The sequence below is a fragment of the Cinclus cinclus genome, chromosome 1, assembly GCF_963662255.1.
Source record: "Cinclus cinclus chromosome 1, bCinCin1.1, whole genome shotgun sequence".
NCBI classification, from domain to species: Eukaryota; Metazoa; Chordata; class Aves; order Passeriformes; family Cinclidae; genus Cinclus; species Cinclus cinclus.
In genome coordinates this window covers 135,942,904-135,969,616 of record NC_085046.1, presented here as the reverse complement: position 1 = coordinate 135,969,616, position 26,713 = coordinate 135,942,904, and the positions used below count along the sequence as shown (strand labels likewise).

General features: G+C 33.6%; 1 protein-coding gene across 3 annotated transcripts in view; it reads left to right on the top strand.

The window, feature by feature from the left end:
* Positions 1–26,713, top strand: part of CSMD3 (CUB and Sushi multiple domains 3) — a 590,741-nt gene that overhangs the window by 349,710 nt on the left and 214,318 nt on the right. For all 3 annotated transcript variants that reach the window (XM_062491358.1, XM_062491350.1, XM_062491342.1), the window contains 4 exons: positions 2,657–2,795; positions 7,642–7,829; positions 10,284–10,472; positions 19,535–19,651. In XM_062491358.1, the coding sequence (XP_062347342.1) occupies positions 2,657–2,795; positions 7,642–7,829; positions 10,284–10,472; positions 19,535–19,651 (633 nt within the window). The remainder of the gene's footprint in view (positions 1–2,656; positions 2,796–7,641; positions 7,830–10,283; positions 10,473–19,534; positions 19,652–26,713) is intronic.

Genomic DNA, 26,713 nt, shown 5'->3' with positions numbered 1-26,713 from the left:
TTAGTGAAGGCGTCCTGCTTTTCCTGCTCCCTGATGGTTCTGAGTTTCAGATTCCTGTCTCATGCTTTTCATATTCCCTGTGTGGGGGTTGTATGGAGGATTTTCCTGTAATCTGTTCTAATATTGTGCTGTTGTACCCCTGCTAGATATCTAACATTGGTCTTCCTGCATAACTCCTGTAAGGCTTAATATCCTGCCATTGTGTAGCATTAGTGATAAGCTCTTCAAGAAAACATTTCTGAAACTATGAATCTACAAGATGTTTAGTGATTCTGTGAACAGCCTGTTACCCTAAAAGCTTTTTTCGTGCTCGCATACAAAAATTTCCTGTTCCATCCCCTGCACTTTGCTATACAAAGAAATAAATGAAAATGACTTTTTGAGAATTCTTAGATCAGACTAAGATTGTCTTTTACTATTTGATATAGGCCTGTGTTTGATAAAGATATTCTGCTTGATGACCACCTCTAGTTGTGTTATATTTCTAAAGTGTCATTTTGAACACATGAACATTGAGTATGAATCTGTCAGACAACCATCAAATAGGACTAAAAGAATGAAGAGGGGATTAAAATCAGTGTAAAAAAAGTTAGGGAAACAATCATTTGGCATGATGACTGGAGAGTTTTATTTTCCAGAAAACAAGGCTCTTTAAGATAAACCCAGTAGCTGTTCTGAAGAGAAGTACTCCTAGTTTTGGGAAATCAGCATGTAATGGTGAAAGTCAAACAAAAAAAAAATCCATTAAATACTTATCTGCAAGAGCCATAATCAGAGGAAAAATAAGAAACATTTCTTTAAGGAAATCTGGCAACAAAACACTTCTAAATAAAATAAACTATTCCAAATTGTAGGCAATCTTAAGTGTTCCTTATTTTAATACACTATTCATAGGAATATTTTTGTAATAGAGGCTTGGAGTTTTTTGTATTCTAAATGCAATCTGCGTCATGAAAATTTGGTAAGAATATGGAAATTTGTACAAGTTTAGTAATACTGTATTGTAACTATGGAGTACTGGCTCAGAATAAGGCCATCTGGTTCTTATTCTTGTCAGTATATTTTGTAGTTTATAGGCTCCATATGTATTACAAACATTTAAAAGTGCTTATATATAACAAAACATAGAGATTATGAATGCTTTAGAGTTAACTTTCTGGTTGTTGAGTTAAATATGAGTTTAAATAACTTATTGTTTGACCGGTACTGTTATACTGAAGGTGGTATGAAAAGGTCTCTAAGATAAAAGGTGAGAAATGCCCACTTTAAATCCAGTGAGTAAAATAAGAAGTATATATCTGCATATCTAGAATTATTTGTAACATACTGAATTCTGAACTCTGTAAATTCTAGAACCCTTTGTTTTCCCTACGAAATAGAGAAAGATGGAGCATTATGTCCTAAAAAAAACTCAAAGCAAAACAAACTTATTTAGAGAAATTCATCATTTTAATATAGAACCTTGGTATTCCCTGAGAAAAATGAAGATCAGACAAGCGTATAATAATTCTTGGTTTTTAACTTGAAGAGAGAAAAATTAATATATTCTTTTTGTGATGGAGAAGTTCAGAATAATATAGACAATGATATGTACTGTTCTACTCTGTCAAAATGAGCAACCAAAATGTTTTGCAGGCTCTGCTAGGCTACATAAACACAAATTTAATAAATAGCCATGTTTTTGTCAGAAAATGTTTATTTTACACTATTTTTAGTAGACACACTAGCTTGTCAACAGTACAGTAAGACCTTTCCTACTTCTTTGCAAGTCATGTGCATAGTTAGCTGTGACACTAACTGTGACATAGTTTTGTTGTTGTTGTTGTTGTTTTGGAGTAGCCTGGAATGTATAAAGACCACTGGAACCATGGTGTTATGAAACTCTATGGTGCAGCCTTCTCTTCCTGAAAAGTAAAATGCTTCTGCTCTCTGTCTAAATGGAAGGGCCTTGGGTGTCCTGGTAGACACCAAGTTAAACATGTGTCCTTCATGCAAAGAAGGTCAGTGGGATCCTGGGATGGATATGGCAAACTGTTGAGAAGGTTAAGGCAGGTGATCTTTCCCTTTTGCATGAGTACTGCTTGCAGAAGTATATATTGCAATACTTATGTATGTTTCCTAATTAAAAAATACCAACTAATCTTGTAAGAATGGTAAGTATGTCTTTTTTCATGAATGAGGAATTTGAACTGCAAACGTGCCAATCAAAATGTATGTGGTATGACTGTGGATTCAGTGATGTCAAACGTAAAATAACAGTTCACTGATTTGTAGCTTTAAACTCATCTGAAACTAGTAAGTTTTTCAAGTCTCTCTGCCCACAATTAAAAGCAAAAATAATGATACTTTGTGGACACTATGTTTTGTTTATATTCTTTAATGCAGAAAATGTATTATACACATAAGTAGGATTACAGCAGGAAGAAATCTTTTCCAGAATTATTGAAGACTTTATTTCACCTTTTTAAGGTCTTAACTCAGTTATCTCCACCTAATTCTGAACATCTCAGAGCCACTCAGCTTTGAAGCAATTGCATCTTCCTACATCTGGATTTTCAGTATTTGTTCATTCTAATTGCCTTATATTGTAAGTGATAAATATGAACTGCATCTAATAAATCTGTATGATTTACCTTTCTCTTTGTTTCATTTTTAGCTCCATGTGGTGGGCATTTTTCATCTCCAAGTGGAGTAATCCTGTCTCCAGGCTGGCCAGGGTATTATAAAGATTCCTTGAATTGTGAATGGGTGATAGAAGCTGAACCTGGACACTCTATCAAAATTACATTTGAAAGGTCTTGGCTAATATTTTTAATATTTAATGTTTTCCAGTTTTTTCCAAGAAGCAGGAGTTATTAGCTTTATCACAAAATTAGTTTACATTATATTTAAAATCAAGCAATTGTTTTATCATGTAGGACTTTTGGAAACTCCTTCAGAGCACAGGCTGTCTTCAGTGTAATTTCTACTTTGATGTGCTGAAAAGCTTTTGGAATTTCTACCCTCCTACCTGTATTTAAGCTTGTCTAGTCCAATAAGAAATGTTGTCTGTTCTTAAATATTAGCATGTTTCATCTGCTTGTAACAATATTACTACGATTAATTATAATTGCTAAGTTGTGTTTTTTCTCTCAAAATCACATAATATTCAACTCTAAGAATCTGAATCAGCTATGAAAACCAAATTAAATGCAGTCATAATTTTCCTCACTCTGAATATTTATCATATCAGCTGAGCTATTGTGAAAGGACTGTGTGCTCTCAGGACAGAGTTCCAGTATCTCCAAATTACTGCAGCATTCTACCTTTCCTAGATTGATGTCTGTTGCTAAGGTCCCTTCCTTATTCAAAGGGTTGAAATGTGCTGAGCACCTTACATATCTCATGGTAGCAAGATGCTAGCTTTTAATTTGAACTCTTTATCAGAAAACAAGACAAAAATGCAATAAAGAATGCTATTCTCCTTATGCTTTAGATGACTTTTAATTGTAAATATTAAAAAAAATTAGATTACAATCCAGTAAAAAAGTGCCGTTGGTGATCAAAGTTATATTGTACAAATATCACGCAAGTAAATTACAGCTGATATTTTGGTAACATGTTTTGACTGGGCTCACTTGACTAAAAATGTCAAAAGAAGGTCTAACTAAAGCAATTCAAAAGTTGTTTTTAGCAAGGGATGAAATTCATATTTTCTTTGCGAAATTTTTCCTTGTGATAAGGTTTTTAAAACTTCTTTTTAGTACTATATCTTACACTATAATAAAGTTTTCATGGGACAGTATGAACAATCAATGGGCACATGTACATTTCAGTTATTTTCTGTCCTTATCATCACATGAAACCTAGTCTTCCAAAATCACTAGTACAGCACTTAAAATAATGATTTACCAATTTTTTCCAATTAGAATACAATAAAAAATTTAATAACTCCCTCCTGCTGAAACTTCTAAGTTTTTGCAAAGAAAATTGTAATTTCTAATAGTTGATTTTTAATTCAGCAATTAATTTAAAATACACATTTCTGTGGACAGTCATTTCAAAGTAAAATGCATGTATACTTGTATTTGCATTATCTTTGTACCTGAGTTTTAAATCTGGCACTCCCTTGCGTACATTTTTTGTTTTTAATACATTATTGCCTTGTCATAAAATTACACAACCTCTATTACTCTTGTAAGTAAGATCAAAAAGAACAAGATGTGGGCTCTGGATCACAGAGAAAGCTTCTATCTTCTTTATGATACTTTTTTTCCCCATTGCTGCTCATTTTCGAGACTCTTGTCACTTGTCAGAAATTGGTCTGGTGCACATATTGTTCAGATGTGGCAATCCAGAGAGGCTCAGCTTACAGAAAAATGTGCACTCTTATGGATCTCTGTGCAGAAGTACACTTAAAAATACATCTATGTGTGCTCACACAGATGCATTTATATATAGCTACAGGTCTGCACGCAAAGAGAAAGTCATTCAATACATCAAATGAGAAATAAAACTTTGCAGTGCAATGTAAGGAAACATTTTTTAAACTACTGTTATGTTTCTTACTTAGACTACTATTTTTCACATTGTTTAAATTTGCCTTCTGAGTGATTTATGCATTAGCTTTTAAAAGACTCATTCTAGTCTTGGCTACCGTTGTTCGGGTGCTTCCGCTTGCAAACTTTCAGCTTCACTTTCTTAAGAGAAAAGGAAATTTTGTTTAAATACACAGTTTTAAAACTATAGTCAAATTAATTTCCTATACGATTAAAAGAAACTCTCATATTTTGCCCAGTTCTTTGCCTTTCAGTTTTGTCCTGAGAAACACACTTTTTCTAGCCTTTATTGGTGCAAATACCAAAACTTCCACAATATGTGCAGCTGTTTGAAAGATTTTTAATTTCCTGGTTGGACAAAAATACTTATAGTACATGTCTAAAACTTTAAAATAATTTTTGGATTTTCTAAGTTTCCCACTTGCAGAGTAGTTTCCTTTTAATCTCCCTGTCTTCCTATATCTTCTTTCTTACAACATTGGATAGGAGCAAGGTACTGCATTCCAAGACAGTATGCTAAAGTGTTCCTGTGCAAGGAGACAGAGACATGAGAAAAGAAGGAGATCCACAGACAAAGCAAATAAAAATAACTATTAACTTTTTTGCTTTGGCATGCAAAAAATAACTTTTTAGTATATTGTTATATGATTGTACATATATTTTTTAAAAGGTTTATTCCTGTTTTACAAATGTGACTAAGACACATAATCTGTTGATGTTTTGCTATAAATCAGCATCTTTTTAGGCTCAATTGAAATGACAGAAGTAAGAAATGGCAATGCCATTCTTGATTGTAATGAAGTGTTTATCATGAAGTCTAATTATGAGTATTTAAATGTGAGAGATGATGATAGCAAACTACTGATTGGAGTACTACTCATGTTTGTCTATTGAGCATACACTGTGCAGCAGGAAATCCTGACACTACATTGAGTTGATAAGAATGTCTCTTAAAAACAAAGATGTGTGTTATAAATATTCAAAGCACCTTTATCTATTCAAATAAGGCCCCGTAAAAAAAAATATATGTGGCATCTCCTGTGTTAAAACTTGTTTCACACCTGTCTGCTTGTGAGTCCTCCATAACATTAGATGTCACACAGCAATGAAGACATCCAGGTAAATTTAAAAATAATGATTAATTAAGTAAGAAGGAACACTGCAAGGGTCTTACAGGAGCACAGGTTATTTCTTACTCAGTTACCTAAAAGCCCCTATTGTTTTGTCACACCAGAGGGAAAACAATATGTAAACATAGCAGATAAGATGAGTATCAAGAGAAAAGATAATGAAGGAAAAACTGATATAAGCATGAGATTTGTAAATTAACTTTAAATTGACCAGTTTTTGAGCCAAATGACCAAACAAAAGCATTGAACATAATCCCCTCTTCAAATTTGTTTAGTTCATCTCACTTAAAAATGGTTCTTACATTTTCTTTCATGCATGATTATTTACCTTCTCATCTTCATATTTTTCTGCCGTTTGTGATGGTACATACAGTCTACATAGAGTTTTGGGGGGATTTCCTTTACATATATTGGAGATTCAACTTAATTTCAACTTGACTTGGATGGCTGGTAGTTGCATTACATTTATAAATTCCATGGATTCTTAGACCTTCTGTCTCAAGTATGCTTCTGATATAGATAATGAGAAAGCAGAACAAGACTAAATGTTCTGTTTCCAAGATTTCTCCTCTGTTGTATGGAGTGCTGGGGGCAAAAACAAAACAAAACAAAAAAAAACCAAACCCCCCCCCCCCCCCCCCAAAAAAAAAAACCCAAAAAAAACCAAAATAAAACAAAAAAAACCCCAAAAATAAACCAAAAAACCCCCCAAGCAACTCTTTGCCTATTAGCTTCTCAGCAGGTTGTTATTGTGATTTATTGTGGGAACTAACAAAACCCAAAATTTTCAGTTTTCCTGCTTCTAAGATTATCCCACTTCATTTCTGTAACTCTATTAGTTTAGTTCCATGTTCTTTTATACGTTATTTAGTGGGAGCAGAATATCAATAAAAGGAAACACATGTTTTGTATTTTTAATTTGTCTTGTCTTTTGCCAGATTCCTTTAGATCTTTAGGCTCAGACTCATGGGACACAAATACTGAAATACTGAGTTCCTCAGTACATTGGCTTTACTCATGAAGTTCTTTGAATGGATTTCACAAAGCTGAATTAGGCGTCTGAGCAAATCCAAGCAAGAATTAAGACTATCTAAGGGTCCTTGTAAGACCCTGCTGTTAATTGTTGCTTTTTAATTCTGAGAAGGTTTTTCAGTAATCCATCAGAGTCCAATATAAAGCAGTATGATTGATCTAAAGTCTGTCATAGCAAGAAAGAGATAAACCACTGTCAAAATACCAAACAGGTGTTTGGAATTGCTGATACCATCTAAAACAAGACAAGCAAGGAGATATCTAACAGCACTATCACACTCACCTTTTCCTTGCCAGGGAGAGCACACATGAAGTATTTAAACAGGCTTTTTTCTTTCTAGTGCTTTCTAAAAAGGACTTCTATTTGTGGGATTTCTTTCAAATAATTTCTGTCACTACTTTGGACTAAGTCTCAGATGTGAGAAAACCACTGGAGTCAAGTAATCCCCTGCTTATAGATGGTTGTAAGATAGGAACTCAGGAGGAGAAGCCTTTGATGATGAAAAGTACCTTGATGATATTTTTGCTAAATACATCAACATACCCTCATATAATTTAATTAATTATTTGAAAAAGAAAAATAATATTGTTATAAGAGAGCATATGCAAGTAATATTAATCTTTATTATTTAAATTATTAAACCATTTCTAGCTTTTGATTCCTGCCATACAAATCAGCTCAAAAGGTTTGAATTTATTTCCTGCCATGCGAACCAGTTCAAGGAGTTTAAATTTATTTCTCATTTTTCTAAGGAGCTAATCTGAAATTATATTATTATATAAATTATGTAGCATTATTATTATTATTACAGATTTGCTCCTAAAAAATATATGTGTAGGAAAAATGTTATCAGGAAAGGTGCATAATTTGCAAATATGGGTTTATTGAATTAATTTTAACTGTCTCTTAAATTTGTGCCTCTTTGTTTCCACAATTCCAGATTTCAGACTGAGCTCAATTATGATATTTTGGAAGTTCATGATGGACCAAACCTATTATCTCCACTTCTGGGTTCTTACAATGGTACACAGGTCCCACAGTTTCTGTTCAGCAGTAGCAATTTCATGTATCTTCTCTTTACAACTGATAACAGTCGTTCTAACAATGGATTCAAAATTCACTATGAAAGTAAGTGCTTCTGTGCTGTATTATTTGATTTCCCCTCTCCCTCAATGCTGACCCTGGTCATGTACAGATATCATGTTGCATAAATTCCTGTTAATTCCCAGTCTGAGAAAGATTTAGTAATAGTTAACTGCAAAAGGGATGACCAGTAATTTTATTTATATTTCATGTCATTGATGTACTGCTCTGTGCTTTAAGAATCAAAAGATGACAATGAGAAGTCAATTCCTTTCTTCTGTAGGCTGCTTTATGCCTTAATATTCTTATATTTTATGCAATGCATTTTTGTGGGTGTAAAACAGCATGAGATCAGGAAGATTATGAAAATCTAAAAAAAAATAACTGAATTAGTGTTCTGATTGAGGTGTCTGCACCTCTAACTGAAGGTATGGGGGAAATGCAGTTTACACTGCAATGCCCTGAAAATCAAGAAATGGAATTGGTTGATTATGGATTTTTAGGGTTCTGAACACCTGCTTATATCATACTTTTTTCTGACATAGAAATACTCTTTTGTCCTTATTATAGTCATGTAAACTATGCTGCAGAAATTATCTGCAATATTTAATACTTTATGAATTATTAAAATCCTATGTTGAAATACTGTAGTTCAATTTTCATTTTGTCCTACTAAATATACCTTCTGTTGTAATAATTCCTGCCTATATGAGAAATAATATTTTTACTGTAATCACTATCTTATTTGCTTTGTAAAAGTCATAGACACATTGTTTGTACTTCTCCTTGTTGGAATTGTCACCAAAAAAATTCCAGATGTTCTTAATTTTTAACATTACTTTTTGCAATTTTCACTATTCCTGGCCACTAGAAGGATACAAAAACTAATATGCATGGGGATGATATTGCCAGATAAAATTTGGATTGATTTGAGCTCCACTGAATGTTAAATTCAGGCTGTTTATTGAAGAAAAAAAAATACATATGCCAAAATTATTACCTGTCCTAGCATTCACCCATAAACTTCCATTTGCATCATCTGCATTATGAACAATGATGGTTTTGTTAAGCTTTCATACATTCTGAAGTTTGAAGGAAGGCTATCCTAAGGAATCTAAGGCTATCCTCAGGAAAACTAGATTAAAATTGCCAACTAAGACCATAAAATTAATAGGAAGACCAAATAATGTTAAATAGTAGAAATTATACTTTGGGAATGTGAACAGCAAAAAGAGGAAATCTTCACTTATTACAAATAATAAGCAGTTTCAATTAAATACAGTTGAAAAGGAAATATGATTTTTTTATATCAAAAAATTCTTGAATTTCATTACAAAAATTCATTTTTTTTGTAAAACTGATCCACACGCCACAGTTCTTTTCATTAGTGGAGAATAAAAGCTAAACTTATACTATCAGGGAGCATGGAAAATATATATTCTTACCATTTTTACACAAGATGAACACTTTTCAGTATTTTCTTCTCTGTTTATTAGCCCCTGTTAATGCACAGAAGTCTAGTACTCATTTTATTTTTGCTTAATTCTTACTGGTTTCTAATTTTGTATTATCCAGTACAATCTAATTATGTTTTCCTTTTTGGGAATACAAATAATTAGGATAAGTGGTCTCCCATTCATCACTTCTGCCTTCAAACATTGTATTGAAAGCTAAGATCTTTTATATGTTCTTACCTTTTATGCTAATTATATCTTTCCACAATAAATTTCTTTGTAAGGATGGATTTTTTTATGACTTACATGTAGGAATAAAAGGAATAACACCCATAAAAAATCTTGCACTGAATGCTTCTAACACTTTCCTAACTTCAGTGTTATTCATAGAGGGTCGCTTTTTTCATTATTATTTTATCGTTATTATTTATAAAACTCATTCTTTATATGAGTTTTATATATGAACATCTCACCGGGAAATAATATAAAATATTTAATTTTTTAGCACACATTGAAATTCCCTTTATCAAGTCAAATTCTCTACTCTTTTCTGCTATTCTTTAACTTCTCAATGACTCATATATCATAACAGTAGGTATGAGTGTGATTTATGTTTATGTAAATATTTAAAATATAAATATCAAAAGAAATGTAAGCAATTTCAGCTATGCTATCAAATTTTGATCAGGGAAAGAGGCTGAAAATCAGAATTTTGAGTGATCATCAAAGCTTTCTAACATCAGCATCAGGTACAAAATCATTTGATGTTACTGACACAGAATCAAACTAAATATATTGTAAATTATTGGATATTTGTCTTCCTTTCTGTGCAACAGTGGCAGGATTCAAACTGTGATCCACAGTATCTTTTAATGGTAACACGGATAATAGTGGAAAGATAATTCACTGTAAATGTGTGATAATGAAGCTGTCACTTGAAAACCCTCACAACCAATTACTTAAATTAATTTTAAAACATCTATAGGTTCCTTATTTAGCTGTTTTCTTTTCCCCTTTGTTTTTTTTTGTTTTTTTTTTAACCTAGGTGTGACTGTTAATACTTACTCTTGCTTGGATCCTGGCATACCAGTGCATGGACGTCGTTATGGGCATGACTTCTCCATAGGTTCCACTGTCTCATTTAGCTGTGATCCAGGTTATAGGCTGAGTCATGAGGAGCCTTTACTATGTGAAAAAAATCATTGGTGGAGTCACCCACTCCCAACCTGTGATGGTAAGGAGGAACAGATTTAATACAAAGTATTTTAAAATATACAAGTTTTGCCAAACTATTATCAGTTACAATGAGTTAAATGCCAGAGCTGGGAAAACATATTTTTAGGAAAGAAAAAGAATAATAAAAGGAAATAAAAGTCATAATTATCTGTGATGAGACATATGATCATAAAAGCAGAGAATGGTATAGTTATTTAGTCCTGCAGATTACTGAAGGTATATCTGTCTGAATTTGTGTAACTGTGAACTGATTACAAAGTTTATGTACATCTGGTTGCAAAGCACTTATTACAGCGTAAAAATATTTGTGTTTGTGCATCCATCTATGGATACAGATTGCTGACATACACAACATGAAATGAAGTTTATTTGCACCTGACTCAAAAACTTCATTTTCTCCAGTTTCACTCTCTTTCTAGCTTGTTAACAAAACCTGACACCCTTCAATCACTGTGGAAATTTATTAGGACTGCATTGTATCTGATGATTATTAAACCAGGCGAAAGTGGCATTGAGTAACTGGTCTTCACCAAAACATTAAATCTGAAAAATTATCTAACATTTTCAGCTATCTCTTGTAATCTGAATTGTTCATTTTGATGCTTTCCTAGTTGGGGTCATATAAATTATAGGTACTATTAAGAAATTAGATTGTAATGTTCCTTCAGTTAAATTAACTGAGATGTTTGCTTCTTAAAATAGTTTCCCTCCTTGGAGCATGGTACATGTTTTTGATATTAAAAACGTTTCCAGGAATAATATAACAATTTAATTCTAGGGCAGTATTTAACCAGAGAAAGTCTCCTGAGTTTTTATGAGCTACAGAGTGTACATGATACTGTATTTTTCTAATACAGTTCTTAGTGTCTCAGGACACTGATTTTCAAGAAAAAATCAGAATAAAGACTGATGAAGAACCTCACTGAATCATGTGTTATTTGCCATATGGAAGACTATTCATTTCTACTGAGTTACTTTCTTTAGAAAATGGCAGGGACTTCCTTGGCCTTCAGATTGTTTAATTAGGAATGTTTTGGGTTTTTATATTTCAGGAAGTTGAAGGTGTCAGTATATGATAATACTCAAAATCTGTGGTGGTAGAAAGGGACGTGACTTTGCTGAAAATGGGCCTCCGTAGTTCTGCAAGGCCATTTTCTAAAAGATCCTACATGTCAGTCAGGTTCTTGCAATGAAGAATTGCAGGGTTCCCACAGTTTGCAAGGGGACTATATTTTGCTGAGTAGACCACAAAACTAGGATGTGTTTTCTCATGGTGAAAGGCACTAGATGGTAACCATAGAAAACAAAGAGTATAAGCACACTGCCTATTAATACTGCACTCTGTTGTGAAATAAAGTTACATACTGTGATCAGTTTCTTCCTACGGATGCTGAACTAGCATGCAATTCATTCGGTAAATAAGATTTCTTTATCTCCAGAGCACATTGCTAAATGGCAATTGTCCATTCAATATATATGTTGTAAAGGTATGATTGAGTACATTTATTCTACTAAATTTAATCAGTTTGTGGTTGATGTAATTTTAATTTCATTGCTGAATTTCTTCTCAGTGTAATGTTTTTTTAAAACAATCCAGAGTGCTTGCACCCCAGGCAAAAAAGGGCATTTGCTAAATGGGCTGCTCTTTGCATAAACTACGAGTATGGGTTTAATCATACCACTAATAAACACATCATTCACTATTACTGTGCATTCAGAATGTTACTCTGATGATTTCTGAGGAGACAAGTCCTTTTTTGATTGTTCCTTTTGATAATTGCATCTCTTTTTTTCTAATAACATTCTATAGGGATGTGGAGACAGACCATGGCAATGGTGCAGATAGGGCATGGCAACTACATGAGTAGATGTGGTTTGGAGAAGTGACTACAAATGGAAAAAAATTAGACTTCTTAAAGCGAGTTCCTCCTCAAAATAGAACATGATGTTGTCTGGAATTCTATTATTTGAAGGAGTGTAAACTAAATTTGTCATGGTGCGTTTGATGTTGCACAGATAAACATCACAAAAATGAGCTAAAATAGATGGTTATGAGCTTTGCTGAGAAAACACAGCTTGTAATGTGTCACCATTCCCATCTATTAACTATGTATGATTAACTTTTTACCTATGTATCTGGAAAACCCTGAATTTCTTTTCTGTAATCATCATCCAGTGCTTAACTAAAAAGACCAAATTATATTTTATAATGTCCTTTCTATATGAATTCTGTAAGAGAATTTTGTTTTTAAGCTTTGAATATATGTTAGGAACCCTATTCTACCCAGTATATGAATTGTTGTATTAATCCCATTAAAAACTGCAGGAAAATGAATGTAAAAGTTAGATACCTACTTGAGTGTAAAGTTTCTTTATTCCCTTCATCATAACATGAAATTGAATGCTAATAGATAATTATTATTCATTACTTGAATTAAAAATAAATATTGTCATTCCCCTGATCCTCATTTAATTAAGAAAATTAATAAATAGAATGAAAATAATTCAAGCAAGATAAAAAAACCTTTAATGCTTATACTGGAAACCCCTAGATGTCCAAATGAATTAACAAATGAGACTTAGACAGTACATGAGGAACGTATTCAGGGAATAATGCAGAGGTGTTATGTCCTTTCTGATGAAATCTCTAAATTAAAAATAACAATTCCATTAAAACAGAGTTGTTAAAATACCTGCTTCAAATAGTCAGTGTAGCAAAGGCCAGAAATAGGAATGGAGAGCATGTCTGGTCTATTTTAGATTTAAATGAGAAGGTCAAAATAAAAGTTTATATTGTGAGTAATCTAGGCTACACTAGTTTATATTAAATTAATCTCTTGTGTAATAAACCTTAAGTCCAAGGTTTCTTTCTTGAAGCTATTTGAATTTGATGTCCACATCCATACTTTTTTACCCCTACTGAACTACATCCCATTTCAAGACACATTACTTTTTTTATAATTAGGGAGGACAAATGCTGAAGTTTCTTGGTCTGTGAAGCACAGTATATAAGATTCAAACTCTAATTCCGTGTTTCAGTAATTTTAAAATCTATTTTATATTCCACTTTTATTATCTAATTGCACAATAAATGACAATCATCTTAGAATTATGTTCTCAGTTGGAAGTTAGAGACAATTAAACAAATTAATGCAATGAGGCCTCTGTGTGTTTATGCACATATATATTTGTATTTGGACATATATACACAAACATATTTCCATATAAATAGAATTTTCTCTTTTTTTCTCTGCAGTTTTTTTCTAAACTACCAATATTATTATTATTATTATTACTATTATTATTATTATTATTATTATTATTATTATTATTATTATCATTAATCTTCTTTGATGCTGCTTGAAATCTAAAGCTAATTGCTATTACTAATCAATTATAATTGTGTGGGTTTTCTTCCCATTACCTCTAAAAATGAAATAGTTTTCAATTACATGTACTTAAACTGAACTTATGGAAAAAGTTGGGCTTTTTTTTTCTGAAAGCTTTCCTTCTTCTTAAGAGTATTTTACCTTTGCTGACAAATGTGAAATACACTGATATATGTTAGTGTCTGAATTGTGGTTGGTGGCCTATGGCTAGTCTCTTGAAAAATCTTTACATAAGAAAATATTAAGTGATACAATTTAAAAATGTAAAAAATTCTAATTTCACAGATAACACCATTGTTAATCAGGCTAAAAAAAGTAAAACACTTTATTGGTTTTTTAAAGTCAGTTACTAGTGAACACTGTTGAAATACATCAAAAAATGCATTTATATATCCCTGTATCTATTTTCTTATAGATATGTATTATTTTCTCTTGATTTACTAAATAACTCATACATTTTCTTAATGTTATCTTTTTGGGTATGGGGACTGTTACAATCTGATTTAAACCCATAGAAGCAAAGAAAGCTAAGTCTCTGTGTATTAACTGGAAATGACTTTGAAGGTTCAAAATGGACCCAAAAACGAGATTAAAACCAAAGGAGGTTAGATGTTGGTGCCAAAATAATGATGTATGTTATTTAATAGTAAAAGAGGGGAAGAAAAGGAAAAGGAAAAGGAAAAGGAAAAGGAAAAGGAAAAGGAAAAGGAAAAGGGAAAGGGAAAGGGAAAGGGAAAGGGAAAGGGAAAGGGAAAGGGAAAGGGAAAGGGAAAGGGAAAGGAAAGGAAAGGAAAGGAAAGGAAAGGAAAGGAAAGGAAAGGAAAGGAAAGGAAAGGAAAGGAAAGGAAAGGAAAGGAAAGGAAAGGAAAGGAAAGGAAAGGAAAGGAAAGGAAAGGAAAGGAAAGGAAAAAGGAAAAGTGTGCATGGACTAGGCTTAGGTGGAAGCATATTCCCCATCTGAGTGTCCCCACGATGTCTCATTGCTCCCCTCCATCTGGTCTGATGGTGAGGGTCCCCCATGGCCTCTGCCACAGCACCACACTGAAGAATACAGAATTCCATGGATTTATTTGTGCTTTGGGCAGGTGGGAATGCCCAGGTGCCTCCCTTGCAGGGGGCCAGTGTGACACTGTCCCTTGCAACACTGAGGGTCTGTTGCATCGTGCTGCAGCGCTCTGGTGCGGGGTCTGGGGACCCCTTTGGGACCCTTTTTGGGCCATGTCACCCCCTGTGCTGTGGATAAGCTATTCCCGGTGAGGGGCCCCTCACCTGGGCTCTCTGCCTCTGACCACGGCCTTTCCAACACACCCCCAAAGCCTCTCTCCCTCACCTTTGGAGTGAGCTGGCAGCTGATAGCCCTGGGGCTGTGGTCTCCAGCCTGAAGGTGTTAGGCTTGTGGTTTGTGAATGTCCCCAGCCAACCCTGAGCTGTTACTTTATCTTATCTATATCAGGGAACAGTGTAGGGACTCTCAGAGCCCCATTGAGGGTGCGGTGATCTTCTCTGTAGTTTTTGTAATACAGTTGTAAAAGTCCTTCACAAAAATGTTTAAGTCATAAACTGTAATATTTCAGTCTCTGACAGGGAACTCCTTCCTCACATGTCTTGACATTTCATACTCTATACCATTCTCTTCATAACTCTGAGACTCACTTGTGTCACATCAAAACAAATTAGTTTTAAATAGATAGTAAATTGCATTTGTAGACCTCAGATGACAGCAAACATAATTAGTGGTTGTTGAGATTTCCTGCATGGTATAAAAGGCAAAATGTAAGAAGGTTTTCTATGAATAAGTGTTAAGCTAGCTATACAGGATGAGCCTGTGCGGGAAGAGAATATACAAACTGACTTCTACAGTAAAAATAAACATGTTAAAACCAGAACAGAGGGCATGTGAGAATAAAATGGAACAAACAAACAAACAAATATGAACAAACATCATAATCTAATGTGAAGTGTCCTAGAAACATGTTTCTGTAGCACAGCCACTGTGACAAGACAGTTAAGTACCTGCAATTGTTAAAGCAGGGGTCATAGAGATGGAAAACATATCTTATTGAAGTAGATTTAAAAAAACACATCTCATTACTGATCCAAAATCATAGATCCTTATGCAGTTTGCCAGCCTTCCCAAGTGGTACTCCAAGAGGGAATAGAATGTAATGACAGTTTAGTAGAAGATCAAATGGGTAAAAATAGACTATGAATAAATTTAGGCTGGAAATTATAAGGCTATTTCTAATATTGCAAGATTGATTTCCTATAACAGCTTTAAAGTAGCATGAAATATGGTCTGAAGTGGAACTTTGCTATGAATGACAAAATTCAAGTGTTTTTATTACAATTATTAATGTATTTTAGGCATGAATCATGAGACACTGAGACATGAGTAGCCTGACTAAAGGTTCTGGAATTGTTTGAAATTTTTTATTTTAAAAAATTATTTTCAAAATATATATTGGACCATTTTCTAAGCTAGGCTTGATTGCTGTCACTTTTTCTTCTTGCTATTCAACATGTTACTTAGCAGAATGAATGCAGTTGCAACAAAACAAAGTATAAGCAATCAACCCAATACTGTCAGAATTTATTTCAGCTGAACTTCTGAACCAAACTCCACTATTAAATTGGACTCTTCATTCATAGCTATCCAAAACTTGCTTTTTAAATGGTTACATCATGTCTGATCACCACAGTGTATACTTCCAGGTACCTACTTGTATTTCGTACAGTCATTTTCATATTTTGTTCTCTTTATTTTTTGTTGTTTTATTCTTATTGTTGTTGGTTTTGGGTTTTTTTAAATTTTATTTTAATTTTGATTCTCAGTATTTGGAAAACAGTAACACAGGTATGTCTTGAACATAATGTTCCCTTTTCCACATTAGAAATGAAAAGTAGTGCTTCAGTTATATCCTTAAGTATTCATTCTACTTTTACTCTTTCTTAGCTTCCATCTTTATATAATCAGATTAAGTGAAAGAAAGGTAGAATATGGAAATATGTGTGTTTATCCTTTGCTGTTCTTATTTTTATGTGCTCCTGTTTTCCTTTGCAATCTAAACAACAGTAAGATGCTAGTAGTGATATTACATGCCTGGGCTGTTAGCCATCTTACCAGGACCAGTTGCACATCTACTATTTTGGATTTGTCAGGTTGGCTTTATTTTCTAAAAGGCTGCTCCCTTGATGCCTTTTTCTGCCATCTGCTAGCCCTTCATAGAGTTACACTGAAGGCGTGATGGTATTCCATAGATGTTTTGTCACTATTTGCATTCATGAAAGGTTCTCCAAACACCCCCTGTAAAATATATTATTTGTTTGGCCTATATGTCATGATTATAAAAACCAATTATTTTTATTTAATGGATGAAGTAGAGAGTTACCATCAGGAGATCCAATAACATGCTGTCACAGCCCTGGCTGTATTTTGCTAATGTCTAAATATAGCAAGATCAGATGAGAAGGTAGCAGTATTTGTCTTCACTGTTTCTTCATCAGAGAAGTGAGAAGGAAAATTAATATGGAAGGAGGTTATTTGCCTGTGGCAACAAGGAAGAGATTGGGCAAATGAGGTCCTAGTGTCTTATTTCAGCCTGTGGTACTGGATTTGCAAATTTCCATCTTACAACTAGGCCAGCAAAAGCTAGAAAGTTGGCAGGAGAAATAGCACACACAAAGCAATCATAAGGCTATCCAGACAAGTAAACATGTTTAAAACAGAAATATAGATAGTTAGAATGATCAAACAAATTTTAGCTATACAAGATAGGGCAGTCTTCATTGTAGAATATAGGATGAAATTCCATTTCTGATTTTTAAAAAAAGTGTTAATAAATGTATACTTCTTCTAGTGCCCTGCACACAGTGATGGTATGCAGTGCCATAACCTCATTATGAAAAATAATTGTTCCTTATGAAAACATTCCACAGTGCTACTGAAATGTCTAGAAAATGCATGTATTTCATTGACACAAATGTCTGCTTAGGTACAGGGTGAGATTGAAAGTACATTCTGGATATTCTCTTGATTCCCTCTCTGCCGTGTCCTCAAATCAGTTATGAATTTATATCTACAAGCAGAAAATTATGACATGTCCCTATATTAATTCTTAACTATATAACATTCATAGCAAAGGCATACTGGTTGTAACTTCCACCATTTACTCCATCAATAAAGCAGGAATTGCCATAAGCAGCAAAAATATCAATATATAGCAGAAGAAACAGCATGATGCAGCAAATTACTCACAGCACCTTTCCCGTGAAGTGTAGATGTTTGAGCACATACTGAAAGGCCAAATTCTCCCCCCTTTACAAGTCATACTGTTGAGTGCTGCACTTCATAGGAGGGGCAAGAGCAGGTTAAAGCAGCTGGTGCAGCCTCTCTTAGAAAGAGACATTGCTCCTCCAGCCTTTGGCAGGCTCCTTCTCTCTCCCTCATTGCTGTGGCAGCAGAGTGGGAAGCACAGACATGAGCAAGAAAGAGGTGAGTGATCACTCATAGAATAAGGAGAAGATTTGATATTTGTACCGACTGGAGTAACAGACAAGTAGCTGCCATTTACATCTCTCCAAAAGTGCCTTTAAAGACCTTTAACGTCTCATCTCCTAAAGATAAGAGAATATTTGTGTTAATTACTTTGGAAGGACAGCTCTTAACAATCAACTTTACTAGAATGGTCTAGATTATTTGACCTGAAACTGGTGAGAGTTGTTCACTGTTTTTATTCTATAATATTTCTGCAAAATAATTTTGATAATGCATTTAATTAGGCTAAGGAAAATAAAAAGGAGTAGATGCTTTTAACCTTGAGGAAAAAGAAATAGAACTACTCATTTGTTTTATAATGTATGCCCTTCTGAGATAATCTATATTCAGAGAACTCTGATGCAATAACTTGATACTGAATTTTAGTAACTGTTATGGATACATGATAATTCTAAAATGCAAGATTCTTCCTTACTATAAGTTATTGAGTAATATTATATTTTAAAAAACCTGGAATAAAAAATCATTAAGCTGTAAATTTTTACCAGTATTGTAACAACTGAATTTTTGTGTTTTGCATTAATTCAAGCTGTAATTTAATGTTGTATTGCTCAATTACCAATTACTTTTATAAAATTGCTAATGAAACTATCGAAATGCTTATTCTTATATTGGAACCTGTAATTAGCAATAACATCACTGATACAAATACATAACCAATAATTATAATTGTATTCACGAAACCATGTCAACCTTCCCTGTGCAAATATTTTAAGTAAATACTTCAATAACCAAGATCCACCATTTTAACTCTCCAACCTTGGCTTCTGTTAAGTGATATTATTTGGTTCTGTATCATCTGCCTTCATCTCTCTGCTGAACTTAATGTTTTTCACAGAGTCTCCAGAAAATCTGAAAAAAACAGCAAATGAAACTTGATTTTGATTTTGTCATGCATGTTAAACACAAATTAATTAATCATTGATTGCATTTATTTTTCTATTGTATAAAAATAGCCTGTAGTCATATCTGAAATTGCTAAATCATTTGGGTAACTACTTTTAAGTTATTTTAAAGGCAGAAATTTATATTTTTTCTCACACTTTCTCTCATCTGCATATTTTCCATTCTTTATAATATTATTTTTGATATTGTTAATATTTTCTTTGTTTCTAGCTTTATGTGGTGGAGATGTTAGAGGCCCTAGTGGAACAATTTTATCACCAGGTTATCCTGATTTATATCCAAATTCACTGAATTGCACGTGGACTGTGGATGTTACCCATGGAAAAGGTAAATAAATACTTTTATCTTTTTCCAATTTATGTTTTGGGTTTTTTATTTGTTGGGTTTTTTTGTTTTGTTTTGCTTTGTTTTGTTTTGTTTTTTTTGGGGGGGTGGTTTGTGTATTTATATATATATATATATGTCCAGTACTCTTTGCTCTAGAAATATACCTAGGTTAGCACCAAAGCACTTGGATTTGCATTGCTGATGAATTTTTGGGTTTGTTTGATTTTCTTGTAGAATTTTCTCCTAGAATTCCAGAATTCCAGAATTGGACTAGGCCCTTATACTTCCCACAGAATGAAAAGTCAGCAAGAAAGAATCATTTAATGAGTGATCACAGAAGTTGAAGGATGGAAGTCTTTTAAGGAAGAGAGTTTTTTGTTTTTTTTTTTTTTTTGTTTTCTTCTTGAAGGTAGACTTCAGGAAAAAGATGTAATACTGATTTTAACTCTTCTCAGAGACATTAAATAATGATTAGGACACAAATGGAAGCTGGTAGCAGTTGCCTAGAAGTGATATGCCCTAGCTGCTTTTAAATGAAAGGCTTTGGTACTAGATGAGACAGATCATACTTTTAGGTTCCTGTTTGTATTTTGCATTAAATATGGGAGTGACTGCATAGTACTCTTGTGCTGTGGGTGGAAAGAGCTAGAGAGATTTATTGTTAGGGGAAGGAGACAGAGATAGATGTCACAAGAGAAACTGAATACAATGAGTAAGCTAGTAAGAACACACAAAAAAAGAAAATTATACTGTTACACTGGAAGGAATACAGGAAAAGAAATGAAAGGGAGAAGAAGGAAGGCACATTTTTAATTCAGAATTTCATCAGTGTTCTTTCTCAGTGAGGGCATAAAAATGTTACAAAGTATGCTGATGATATATTCCTCTAAGAAAGAGTTATGGATAACATAAAATTAAGACTTCAGATACAGAGACTTGTGCTGATGTGTGATCCCCTTATTCTATTTTGTACAAATAGTGTGATAGTTTCTCATCTAATGTTAAATCATTGACTGGTTGTCCCATTTAAAACTCCATAAAGTGTTAAAATGGCAAAGTGTATCTCTCAAAACTATTGCTCCAACTGTTCCCTAGTCTCTCTTATTACCAAGTGATGCCTTTGTGTCAATGTAATTTGATTCTAAGCATCCACAGTGAAAAAAACCTCCTGAACTTACTGATGCTACATCACATGCTACATTTGTCTTTGTTACCTCTAGGTATGATACATGGCTTTTAGAGTTGTGGCAATATAAAGGACTGTGTATCTTTTGTTCTTCTGGATAACCAAGAAAGACTAATAGAAAGTGTTAAGAAACTGTTAGACCTGTAGTCATTTATCTTGCACTCTGTCTGAGAAGCCATTGGATAATAGTACAAGCTTTATAATCTGAGAATTGAAGGCAAGTAGCAGAGATGGGTAAGAGTTTGGCTTCACAGAGTAATACATGACAGAAAATGATGTGAATTCTACAGTAATATGAGGTCAGATGAAGCCACATTTTTCAGGATTCTTGAAAGATATTCTATTAACACTTCCATTTATCTTAAATTAAAAATGGGATTATGAAAAAAAGTACTTGGGAAGTTTTGGGAAATTTTTGGTAGGTTTTATTTTTTCCTTTTCTTTTTTAGAAAATAAAGTATCTTTTTTGTGATTTATCTTTTACTTAAAACCTCAGATAGAGAAGTACTTAAAAGTTGCAATAAATAAATTCTGGAATTCTCGATATTTTAACATTTAACATGAGGCTGTTGAGAAAACCCACCATATATAATGAGACTCTCAAGAAAGCAAATTGGAAGAAATAAAATATATGGGGGAAGACATAATAATATAAACATGGATATTTATATATGCATACATGATATGATACATATATGCACACATATTTATAGACTCATACTATTGTTTGATTCAATGTCATGCAGTGTTACAGTCTCGGGGCAGAGTAGCTGGAAAGCTGCTCAGTGGAAAAAGACCTGAGGGTTTTGGTTGACAGAGGCTGAACAGGATCCAGCAGTGAGCCCAGGTGGCCAGGAAGGCCAACGGCATCCTGGGCTGTCTCAGAAATGATGCAGTGATTGTATCTCTGCACTCAGCACTGGTGGTCCTGTGTCCAGTTCTTCAGTACAAGAAAGACAGTGAGGTGTTGGAGCATGTCCAAAGATTGGACATTCAGAGAAAATTTCAGACACTGAAATAGGCTGCCCAGGGAAATGTCATCCCTGGAGCTATTTAAAAAATGTGTTGATGTGTCACTTAAAAGGGCATGGTTTAGTGGTGGACTTGGCAATGCTGGATTAGTGGTTGGACTCAATTATTTAAGTGGTCTCTTCCAACCTAAATGACTGATGATTCCGTAAGTTTTACATTATTGTATGGAAATGTTATTAGGGAAAACATTACGTATGAACGCAATGTCGCAGTTTAACTTGGACATTTTAATTCATGCTGCTCAAAGAGATGCTGGAAAAAAATTGTAGAGTGGGTATTTGCTCTGAGTAGGAAATAGTGTGTGAAATCCTCATACTTTGTACTTGTTGGCAAAAGGCTATTAATTCTTTAAGCTCTTCCTGTTATACTGCATGAGGAAGATAGCTGTCCTTTTATGATAATAAGTCACAGGCTTACTTAATTTAAATTTCTAGCAGTTAAGTACTATGTCACAGTGAGCAAGTCAATTAGGACACTTCTGTATTTAATGGAAAAACGCATATATCGTCAGGCTATGAGTCATTGCACCCTGAAAATGTATCTAAAGCAGATGGAATTAAATGGAATGAACTATCCTCTGAAGGTACTTGTTTATCTCTGTCCTGTAATGTCCAGCAGGCTGATACAGTCCCCAGATGAAGTGTCTATGGGGAGACTGAGTGACTAAGGTTTACATAGTTACCATTTGGAAAAATTAATCCCATAAACATAACTGGGTTATTTTAATGAGAGGGAAAAATAAACTGTGTTCTGCATATCTCATTTTCTGCTCTATTTCATGGCTAGTATCATTTCAACTTCAGAAACTCAAGGAGTATCTTCTATTGGCTGCTAACTGAGATGATGTTTACTTTCTACTATTTTGTTTGGTTTTTTTTCCACAAAGTTTTGTAGCTTCAGGTCAGACTGCCAGGAAAAGTATATAACTTGTAGCTCCAGAATGCTGTGAAGTTACTTAATTATACACACATCTTTATGTTACAACTTCATACTGCTGTGACATAATAACAGGAAATTAAATGCATAGATTTAGTTATGATATATATTTTATGTCTGTATATGTTGAATTGATAGGAAACACAGTTTCTGTGTCTGTATATATTGTTTTAAATAACAATATTGCAATATAATTATATGTATTTTAATTTTACTCTTCAAGTAAAATTATAAAGTTTTAGAATTAATTTTTTATTTGTGGACCAACATTATGATCGTTGAGTCCATTAAAACTAGGTAAAATTTTCTTTCATTAAAAAAAAAATAAATGTGTTAACTAGAGAAGTGAACATTTATTGTAAAAATAGTTAATATGTCTATTAATTAATTTTATGAAGATAAAAGGAAACACCTATTGACAATAATTATTGCATTTCATCTGTGATTAGAATGAAATTTAAATATATGGTGAAATGGAATTTATGGAGTATCATACCACATACATATGGGATATATTTTGAAAGATCTATTATGAGATCAGTTAATTAACCCATTCCCCAACATTCTGAATTGTAAAATAGATAAGTGACATTTTACAGTTTTATGTCTTCCTATCTCCATTTCAGATTTTAAATATTCCCCTTATAAAGAATGGCACATGTGAGGCAGAGAGAAGGAATCTACCTGAACATATCTTTAAAAATTCTTCCCCAGAGAAGACACAATCTGTCACACAGCATATATTAATGTGATTAGAATATTTTCTGAAGAAAACCAAATTGTACAGCTAGTGCTGTAATATACCTTGGGGTTTTGCTAAGAAATGTCATGGCAATCTGGAAAATTGATTGAAACATTCCCTTGAGTTAAACCTTGAGTCTGATGTTTGAACAATACTCAGTGAAGCTCAACTGTGATTCATAAGAATTTCATTATTTTGGGTTACTATCATAAAATTTTCTTTGGTGTTTCTGAATTTGTTGCTTCAGTATACATGCATGGATAAAAAGGGCCAAAATTAATTTGGAGTGCAGTAAAGGCAACAAATATGAGCTGAATTTTGGTCTTATTCCATATATATATATATGTATATATGTATCACATATGGTTTTTTAAGACATCTTTTCATGTGACATGAACACTACATCCTATATGAATTAAGTTTTTTTTTAAAAAGGCAACATTTAAGAATTTATTAATTCCAAAGCTAAATTTATATGCATTAGTTCAAAAGATATGCAACCCAATCTCAATTCCAGAATTCTGTGTGTGATTTTTGCCAATTTATTCTCACTCAAGCTGGGAGAATGAAAAGGATGATAAAAATAGATGAATGGCTTTGGTCATGTAATTAGTAAATTAAGAATTTTTAAAAGCCAGAATAAGTCTTTTGGATTATTTAGTTTTACCATAAGCACAAAATAAAATCTCATCCAGTAATTTCTATCAGTGTTATTAAGTAATAATGTGTTTTTCTGGATCCAGAGGGATTATGTTATATGTATGGAGTTTTAAGAAGAGAAAGAGATATCTGCTCGAAAAACCTGAATGGCTCCAGCCTCTTTAAAGGAAAGTAAAAGATAGAGGTCTCCAAGATCCAAGGTTTTTCTCTGATTGCTCCCATGTGTATGCCCAGCTGATGGCAAGAGTATGCGGCTATTCCAAAGTTCCAAAGACGCCAATGTACACAGCTGGTCACACAGACTAACAAGGACAGAGGGAAGTGTCTTATTGGCCCACACAGAAACATCAGCAGCACTGAAACAGACATGAACACCACAGGCGACCAAATCCTATTTCTTTACTCAGATTGAGGGGGAAAGGAGTCTATTAGAAGTGACACGCGCATACACACATGAATGTGCTCCCTAACCTTCCATATTTTGACCCAGGAGCTGGCCTCCAGATTCTACTCCTTCTAGGTTCTGCCTGGTCTGTGTGACCAGTGCCCTTTTTCCAGTTGTCCCCTGATCTCGTCCTGCTCCCCAGACAGTCCATCCTAATGAGCACTAGTGGTCACTCTGGACAGAAGACATGTTTGCATATTAGTCAGGAGTAGAGTTTTAAAATAATAGAAGACAGGCTGCACTGGTGAGGTGCAGGGACTAGAGACCCTTAACCCTCTCTCTTTCCGCACACTTTTTCACTCTTACCTATCATGATCCCTTCCCTTATCTTGGCTGGCACAAAACATCTCACAAAAATTTTGAGGTTACCAACTACCATTTGAAAAAAAACCCTCATCTTCAGTTTTATTTAATCTCACAAATTCCCTCAAGTATTCCATGGTAAATTTCTAATTTTCATAAGACCCATGATAAAATACTTTCCCTCATTATCATCAATTACTAAGATTTAACTGCTTTAAGATTACAGTGATGCATTTAATTTACCATCAGACAGAAACATAAGAATTCTGGTCTTTGTTAGTACCTCCACTTAATCCTGCTCATTAAAGCTTATGTGTGTGTGTTTATATCATTCATTACTTCTCTCATTTCCTGTCTTTCCTTCCTGTACTGAAAAGTCCTTTACGAGGTTCATCAACCAAGTGCCCTTGCATTCCAGATACCCAAGCAAGTTGTATTTCTTAGGTGTGATTGAGTTGCATGAGCATAAATGTTAAATGCTATTCAGACAACCTCATGAATATTACAAAAAAAAGAAAAAAAAAAGAACAAACAAAAAAGAACCAAAACAAACCAAAAAAACAAAACAACAAAAACAAACCAACAAACAAAAAAGGCAAACAATAAAAACAAAACCCCCAAAAAACTCCAGCAAAAGTAACAGGCTTACTGAGTAACCGGGAGTGCTGGGGCTTCTAATGCTGCACATGAGGTGTAGAAAAAGGTAACCTACAACACCTAAAGGGGCACGATGTTTTTATATTTAGACATCTGAGTCAAGAAGATTATATCTAGCTTGGATTTTATTTCCCTATTTGGGAAATTTGGGGCTGGTGGTGACAGGGGTACAGTGAGTGGTACAGTGTTGGGTCTGTAGGAAGGGGAACTATTTCTTTGATTTTGACTAAATTATGTTTACTATTAAAAATTTGTAGGCCATGAGAGTACCCAAAAGTCATTAATCTTCATCTGCTATGTTAATTTGCAACCAGGTGAATGGATCATCCTAAGTATTACATCATCAGATATATTCTAAGAGACTGAATCACTGGTTTACAATTGACATGAAAAAACTGAAAATGGTATTACACTAGAGGTATCCAGAATATTTTAAGCTAGCTAATGGGTTCCTAAATTTATTTTTCTTGGATTTTCAATGTATTCTACCAAAAGTTCATGCTCTAACCCTTAGTTAAAGATGCAGAAGTAATTTAATTGTCTTTTGACAATTGATCTTTAAGTCTTTTTATTGCTACTGTGTTCCAGGAGACATCTTCCTTTCTAGATGTGGGATTTATATATGAGGATATTATGATATTATATTGACAAAAATATGTTACTGTTGACATTTCACGTCATATGAGGTGATCTCCCCTTTTTTGGGAGGAATTGGTGCTGCAATTATATGTGTCATTAGAATTTAATATCATATATTTTATAATACTTCACTGGTGCTATTCAAGGATACTGGTGATACTAAGAAATAAGGTTTACCTTTTTATTCAGCCATTAACTTTTGTGTTTTTGAATATGCATAGGGTATCCTTGTATTTTACACAAAATTGGAAGCATATATGTTTAAATTCTATAAATCAGATGTCCATATTTTGCAGCTAAAGGCAAAAGTTAAAGATGGTGTCAAAATAAAACCTGCTGCAAGCATATTTTATTTCCAAAATCAGGACAGATTTTACAGAATTTTAGTAAAATTGGACTATCTTCATTTTCCAGAAGATGATTCATAATGCGATGCATGAATTTTAACCTTGTCTTGGTTAC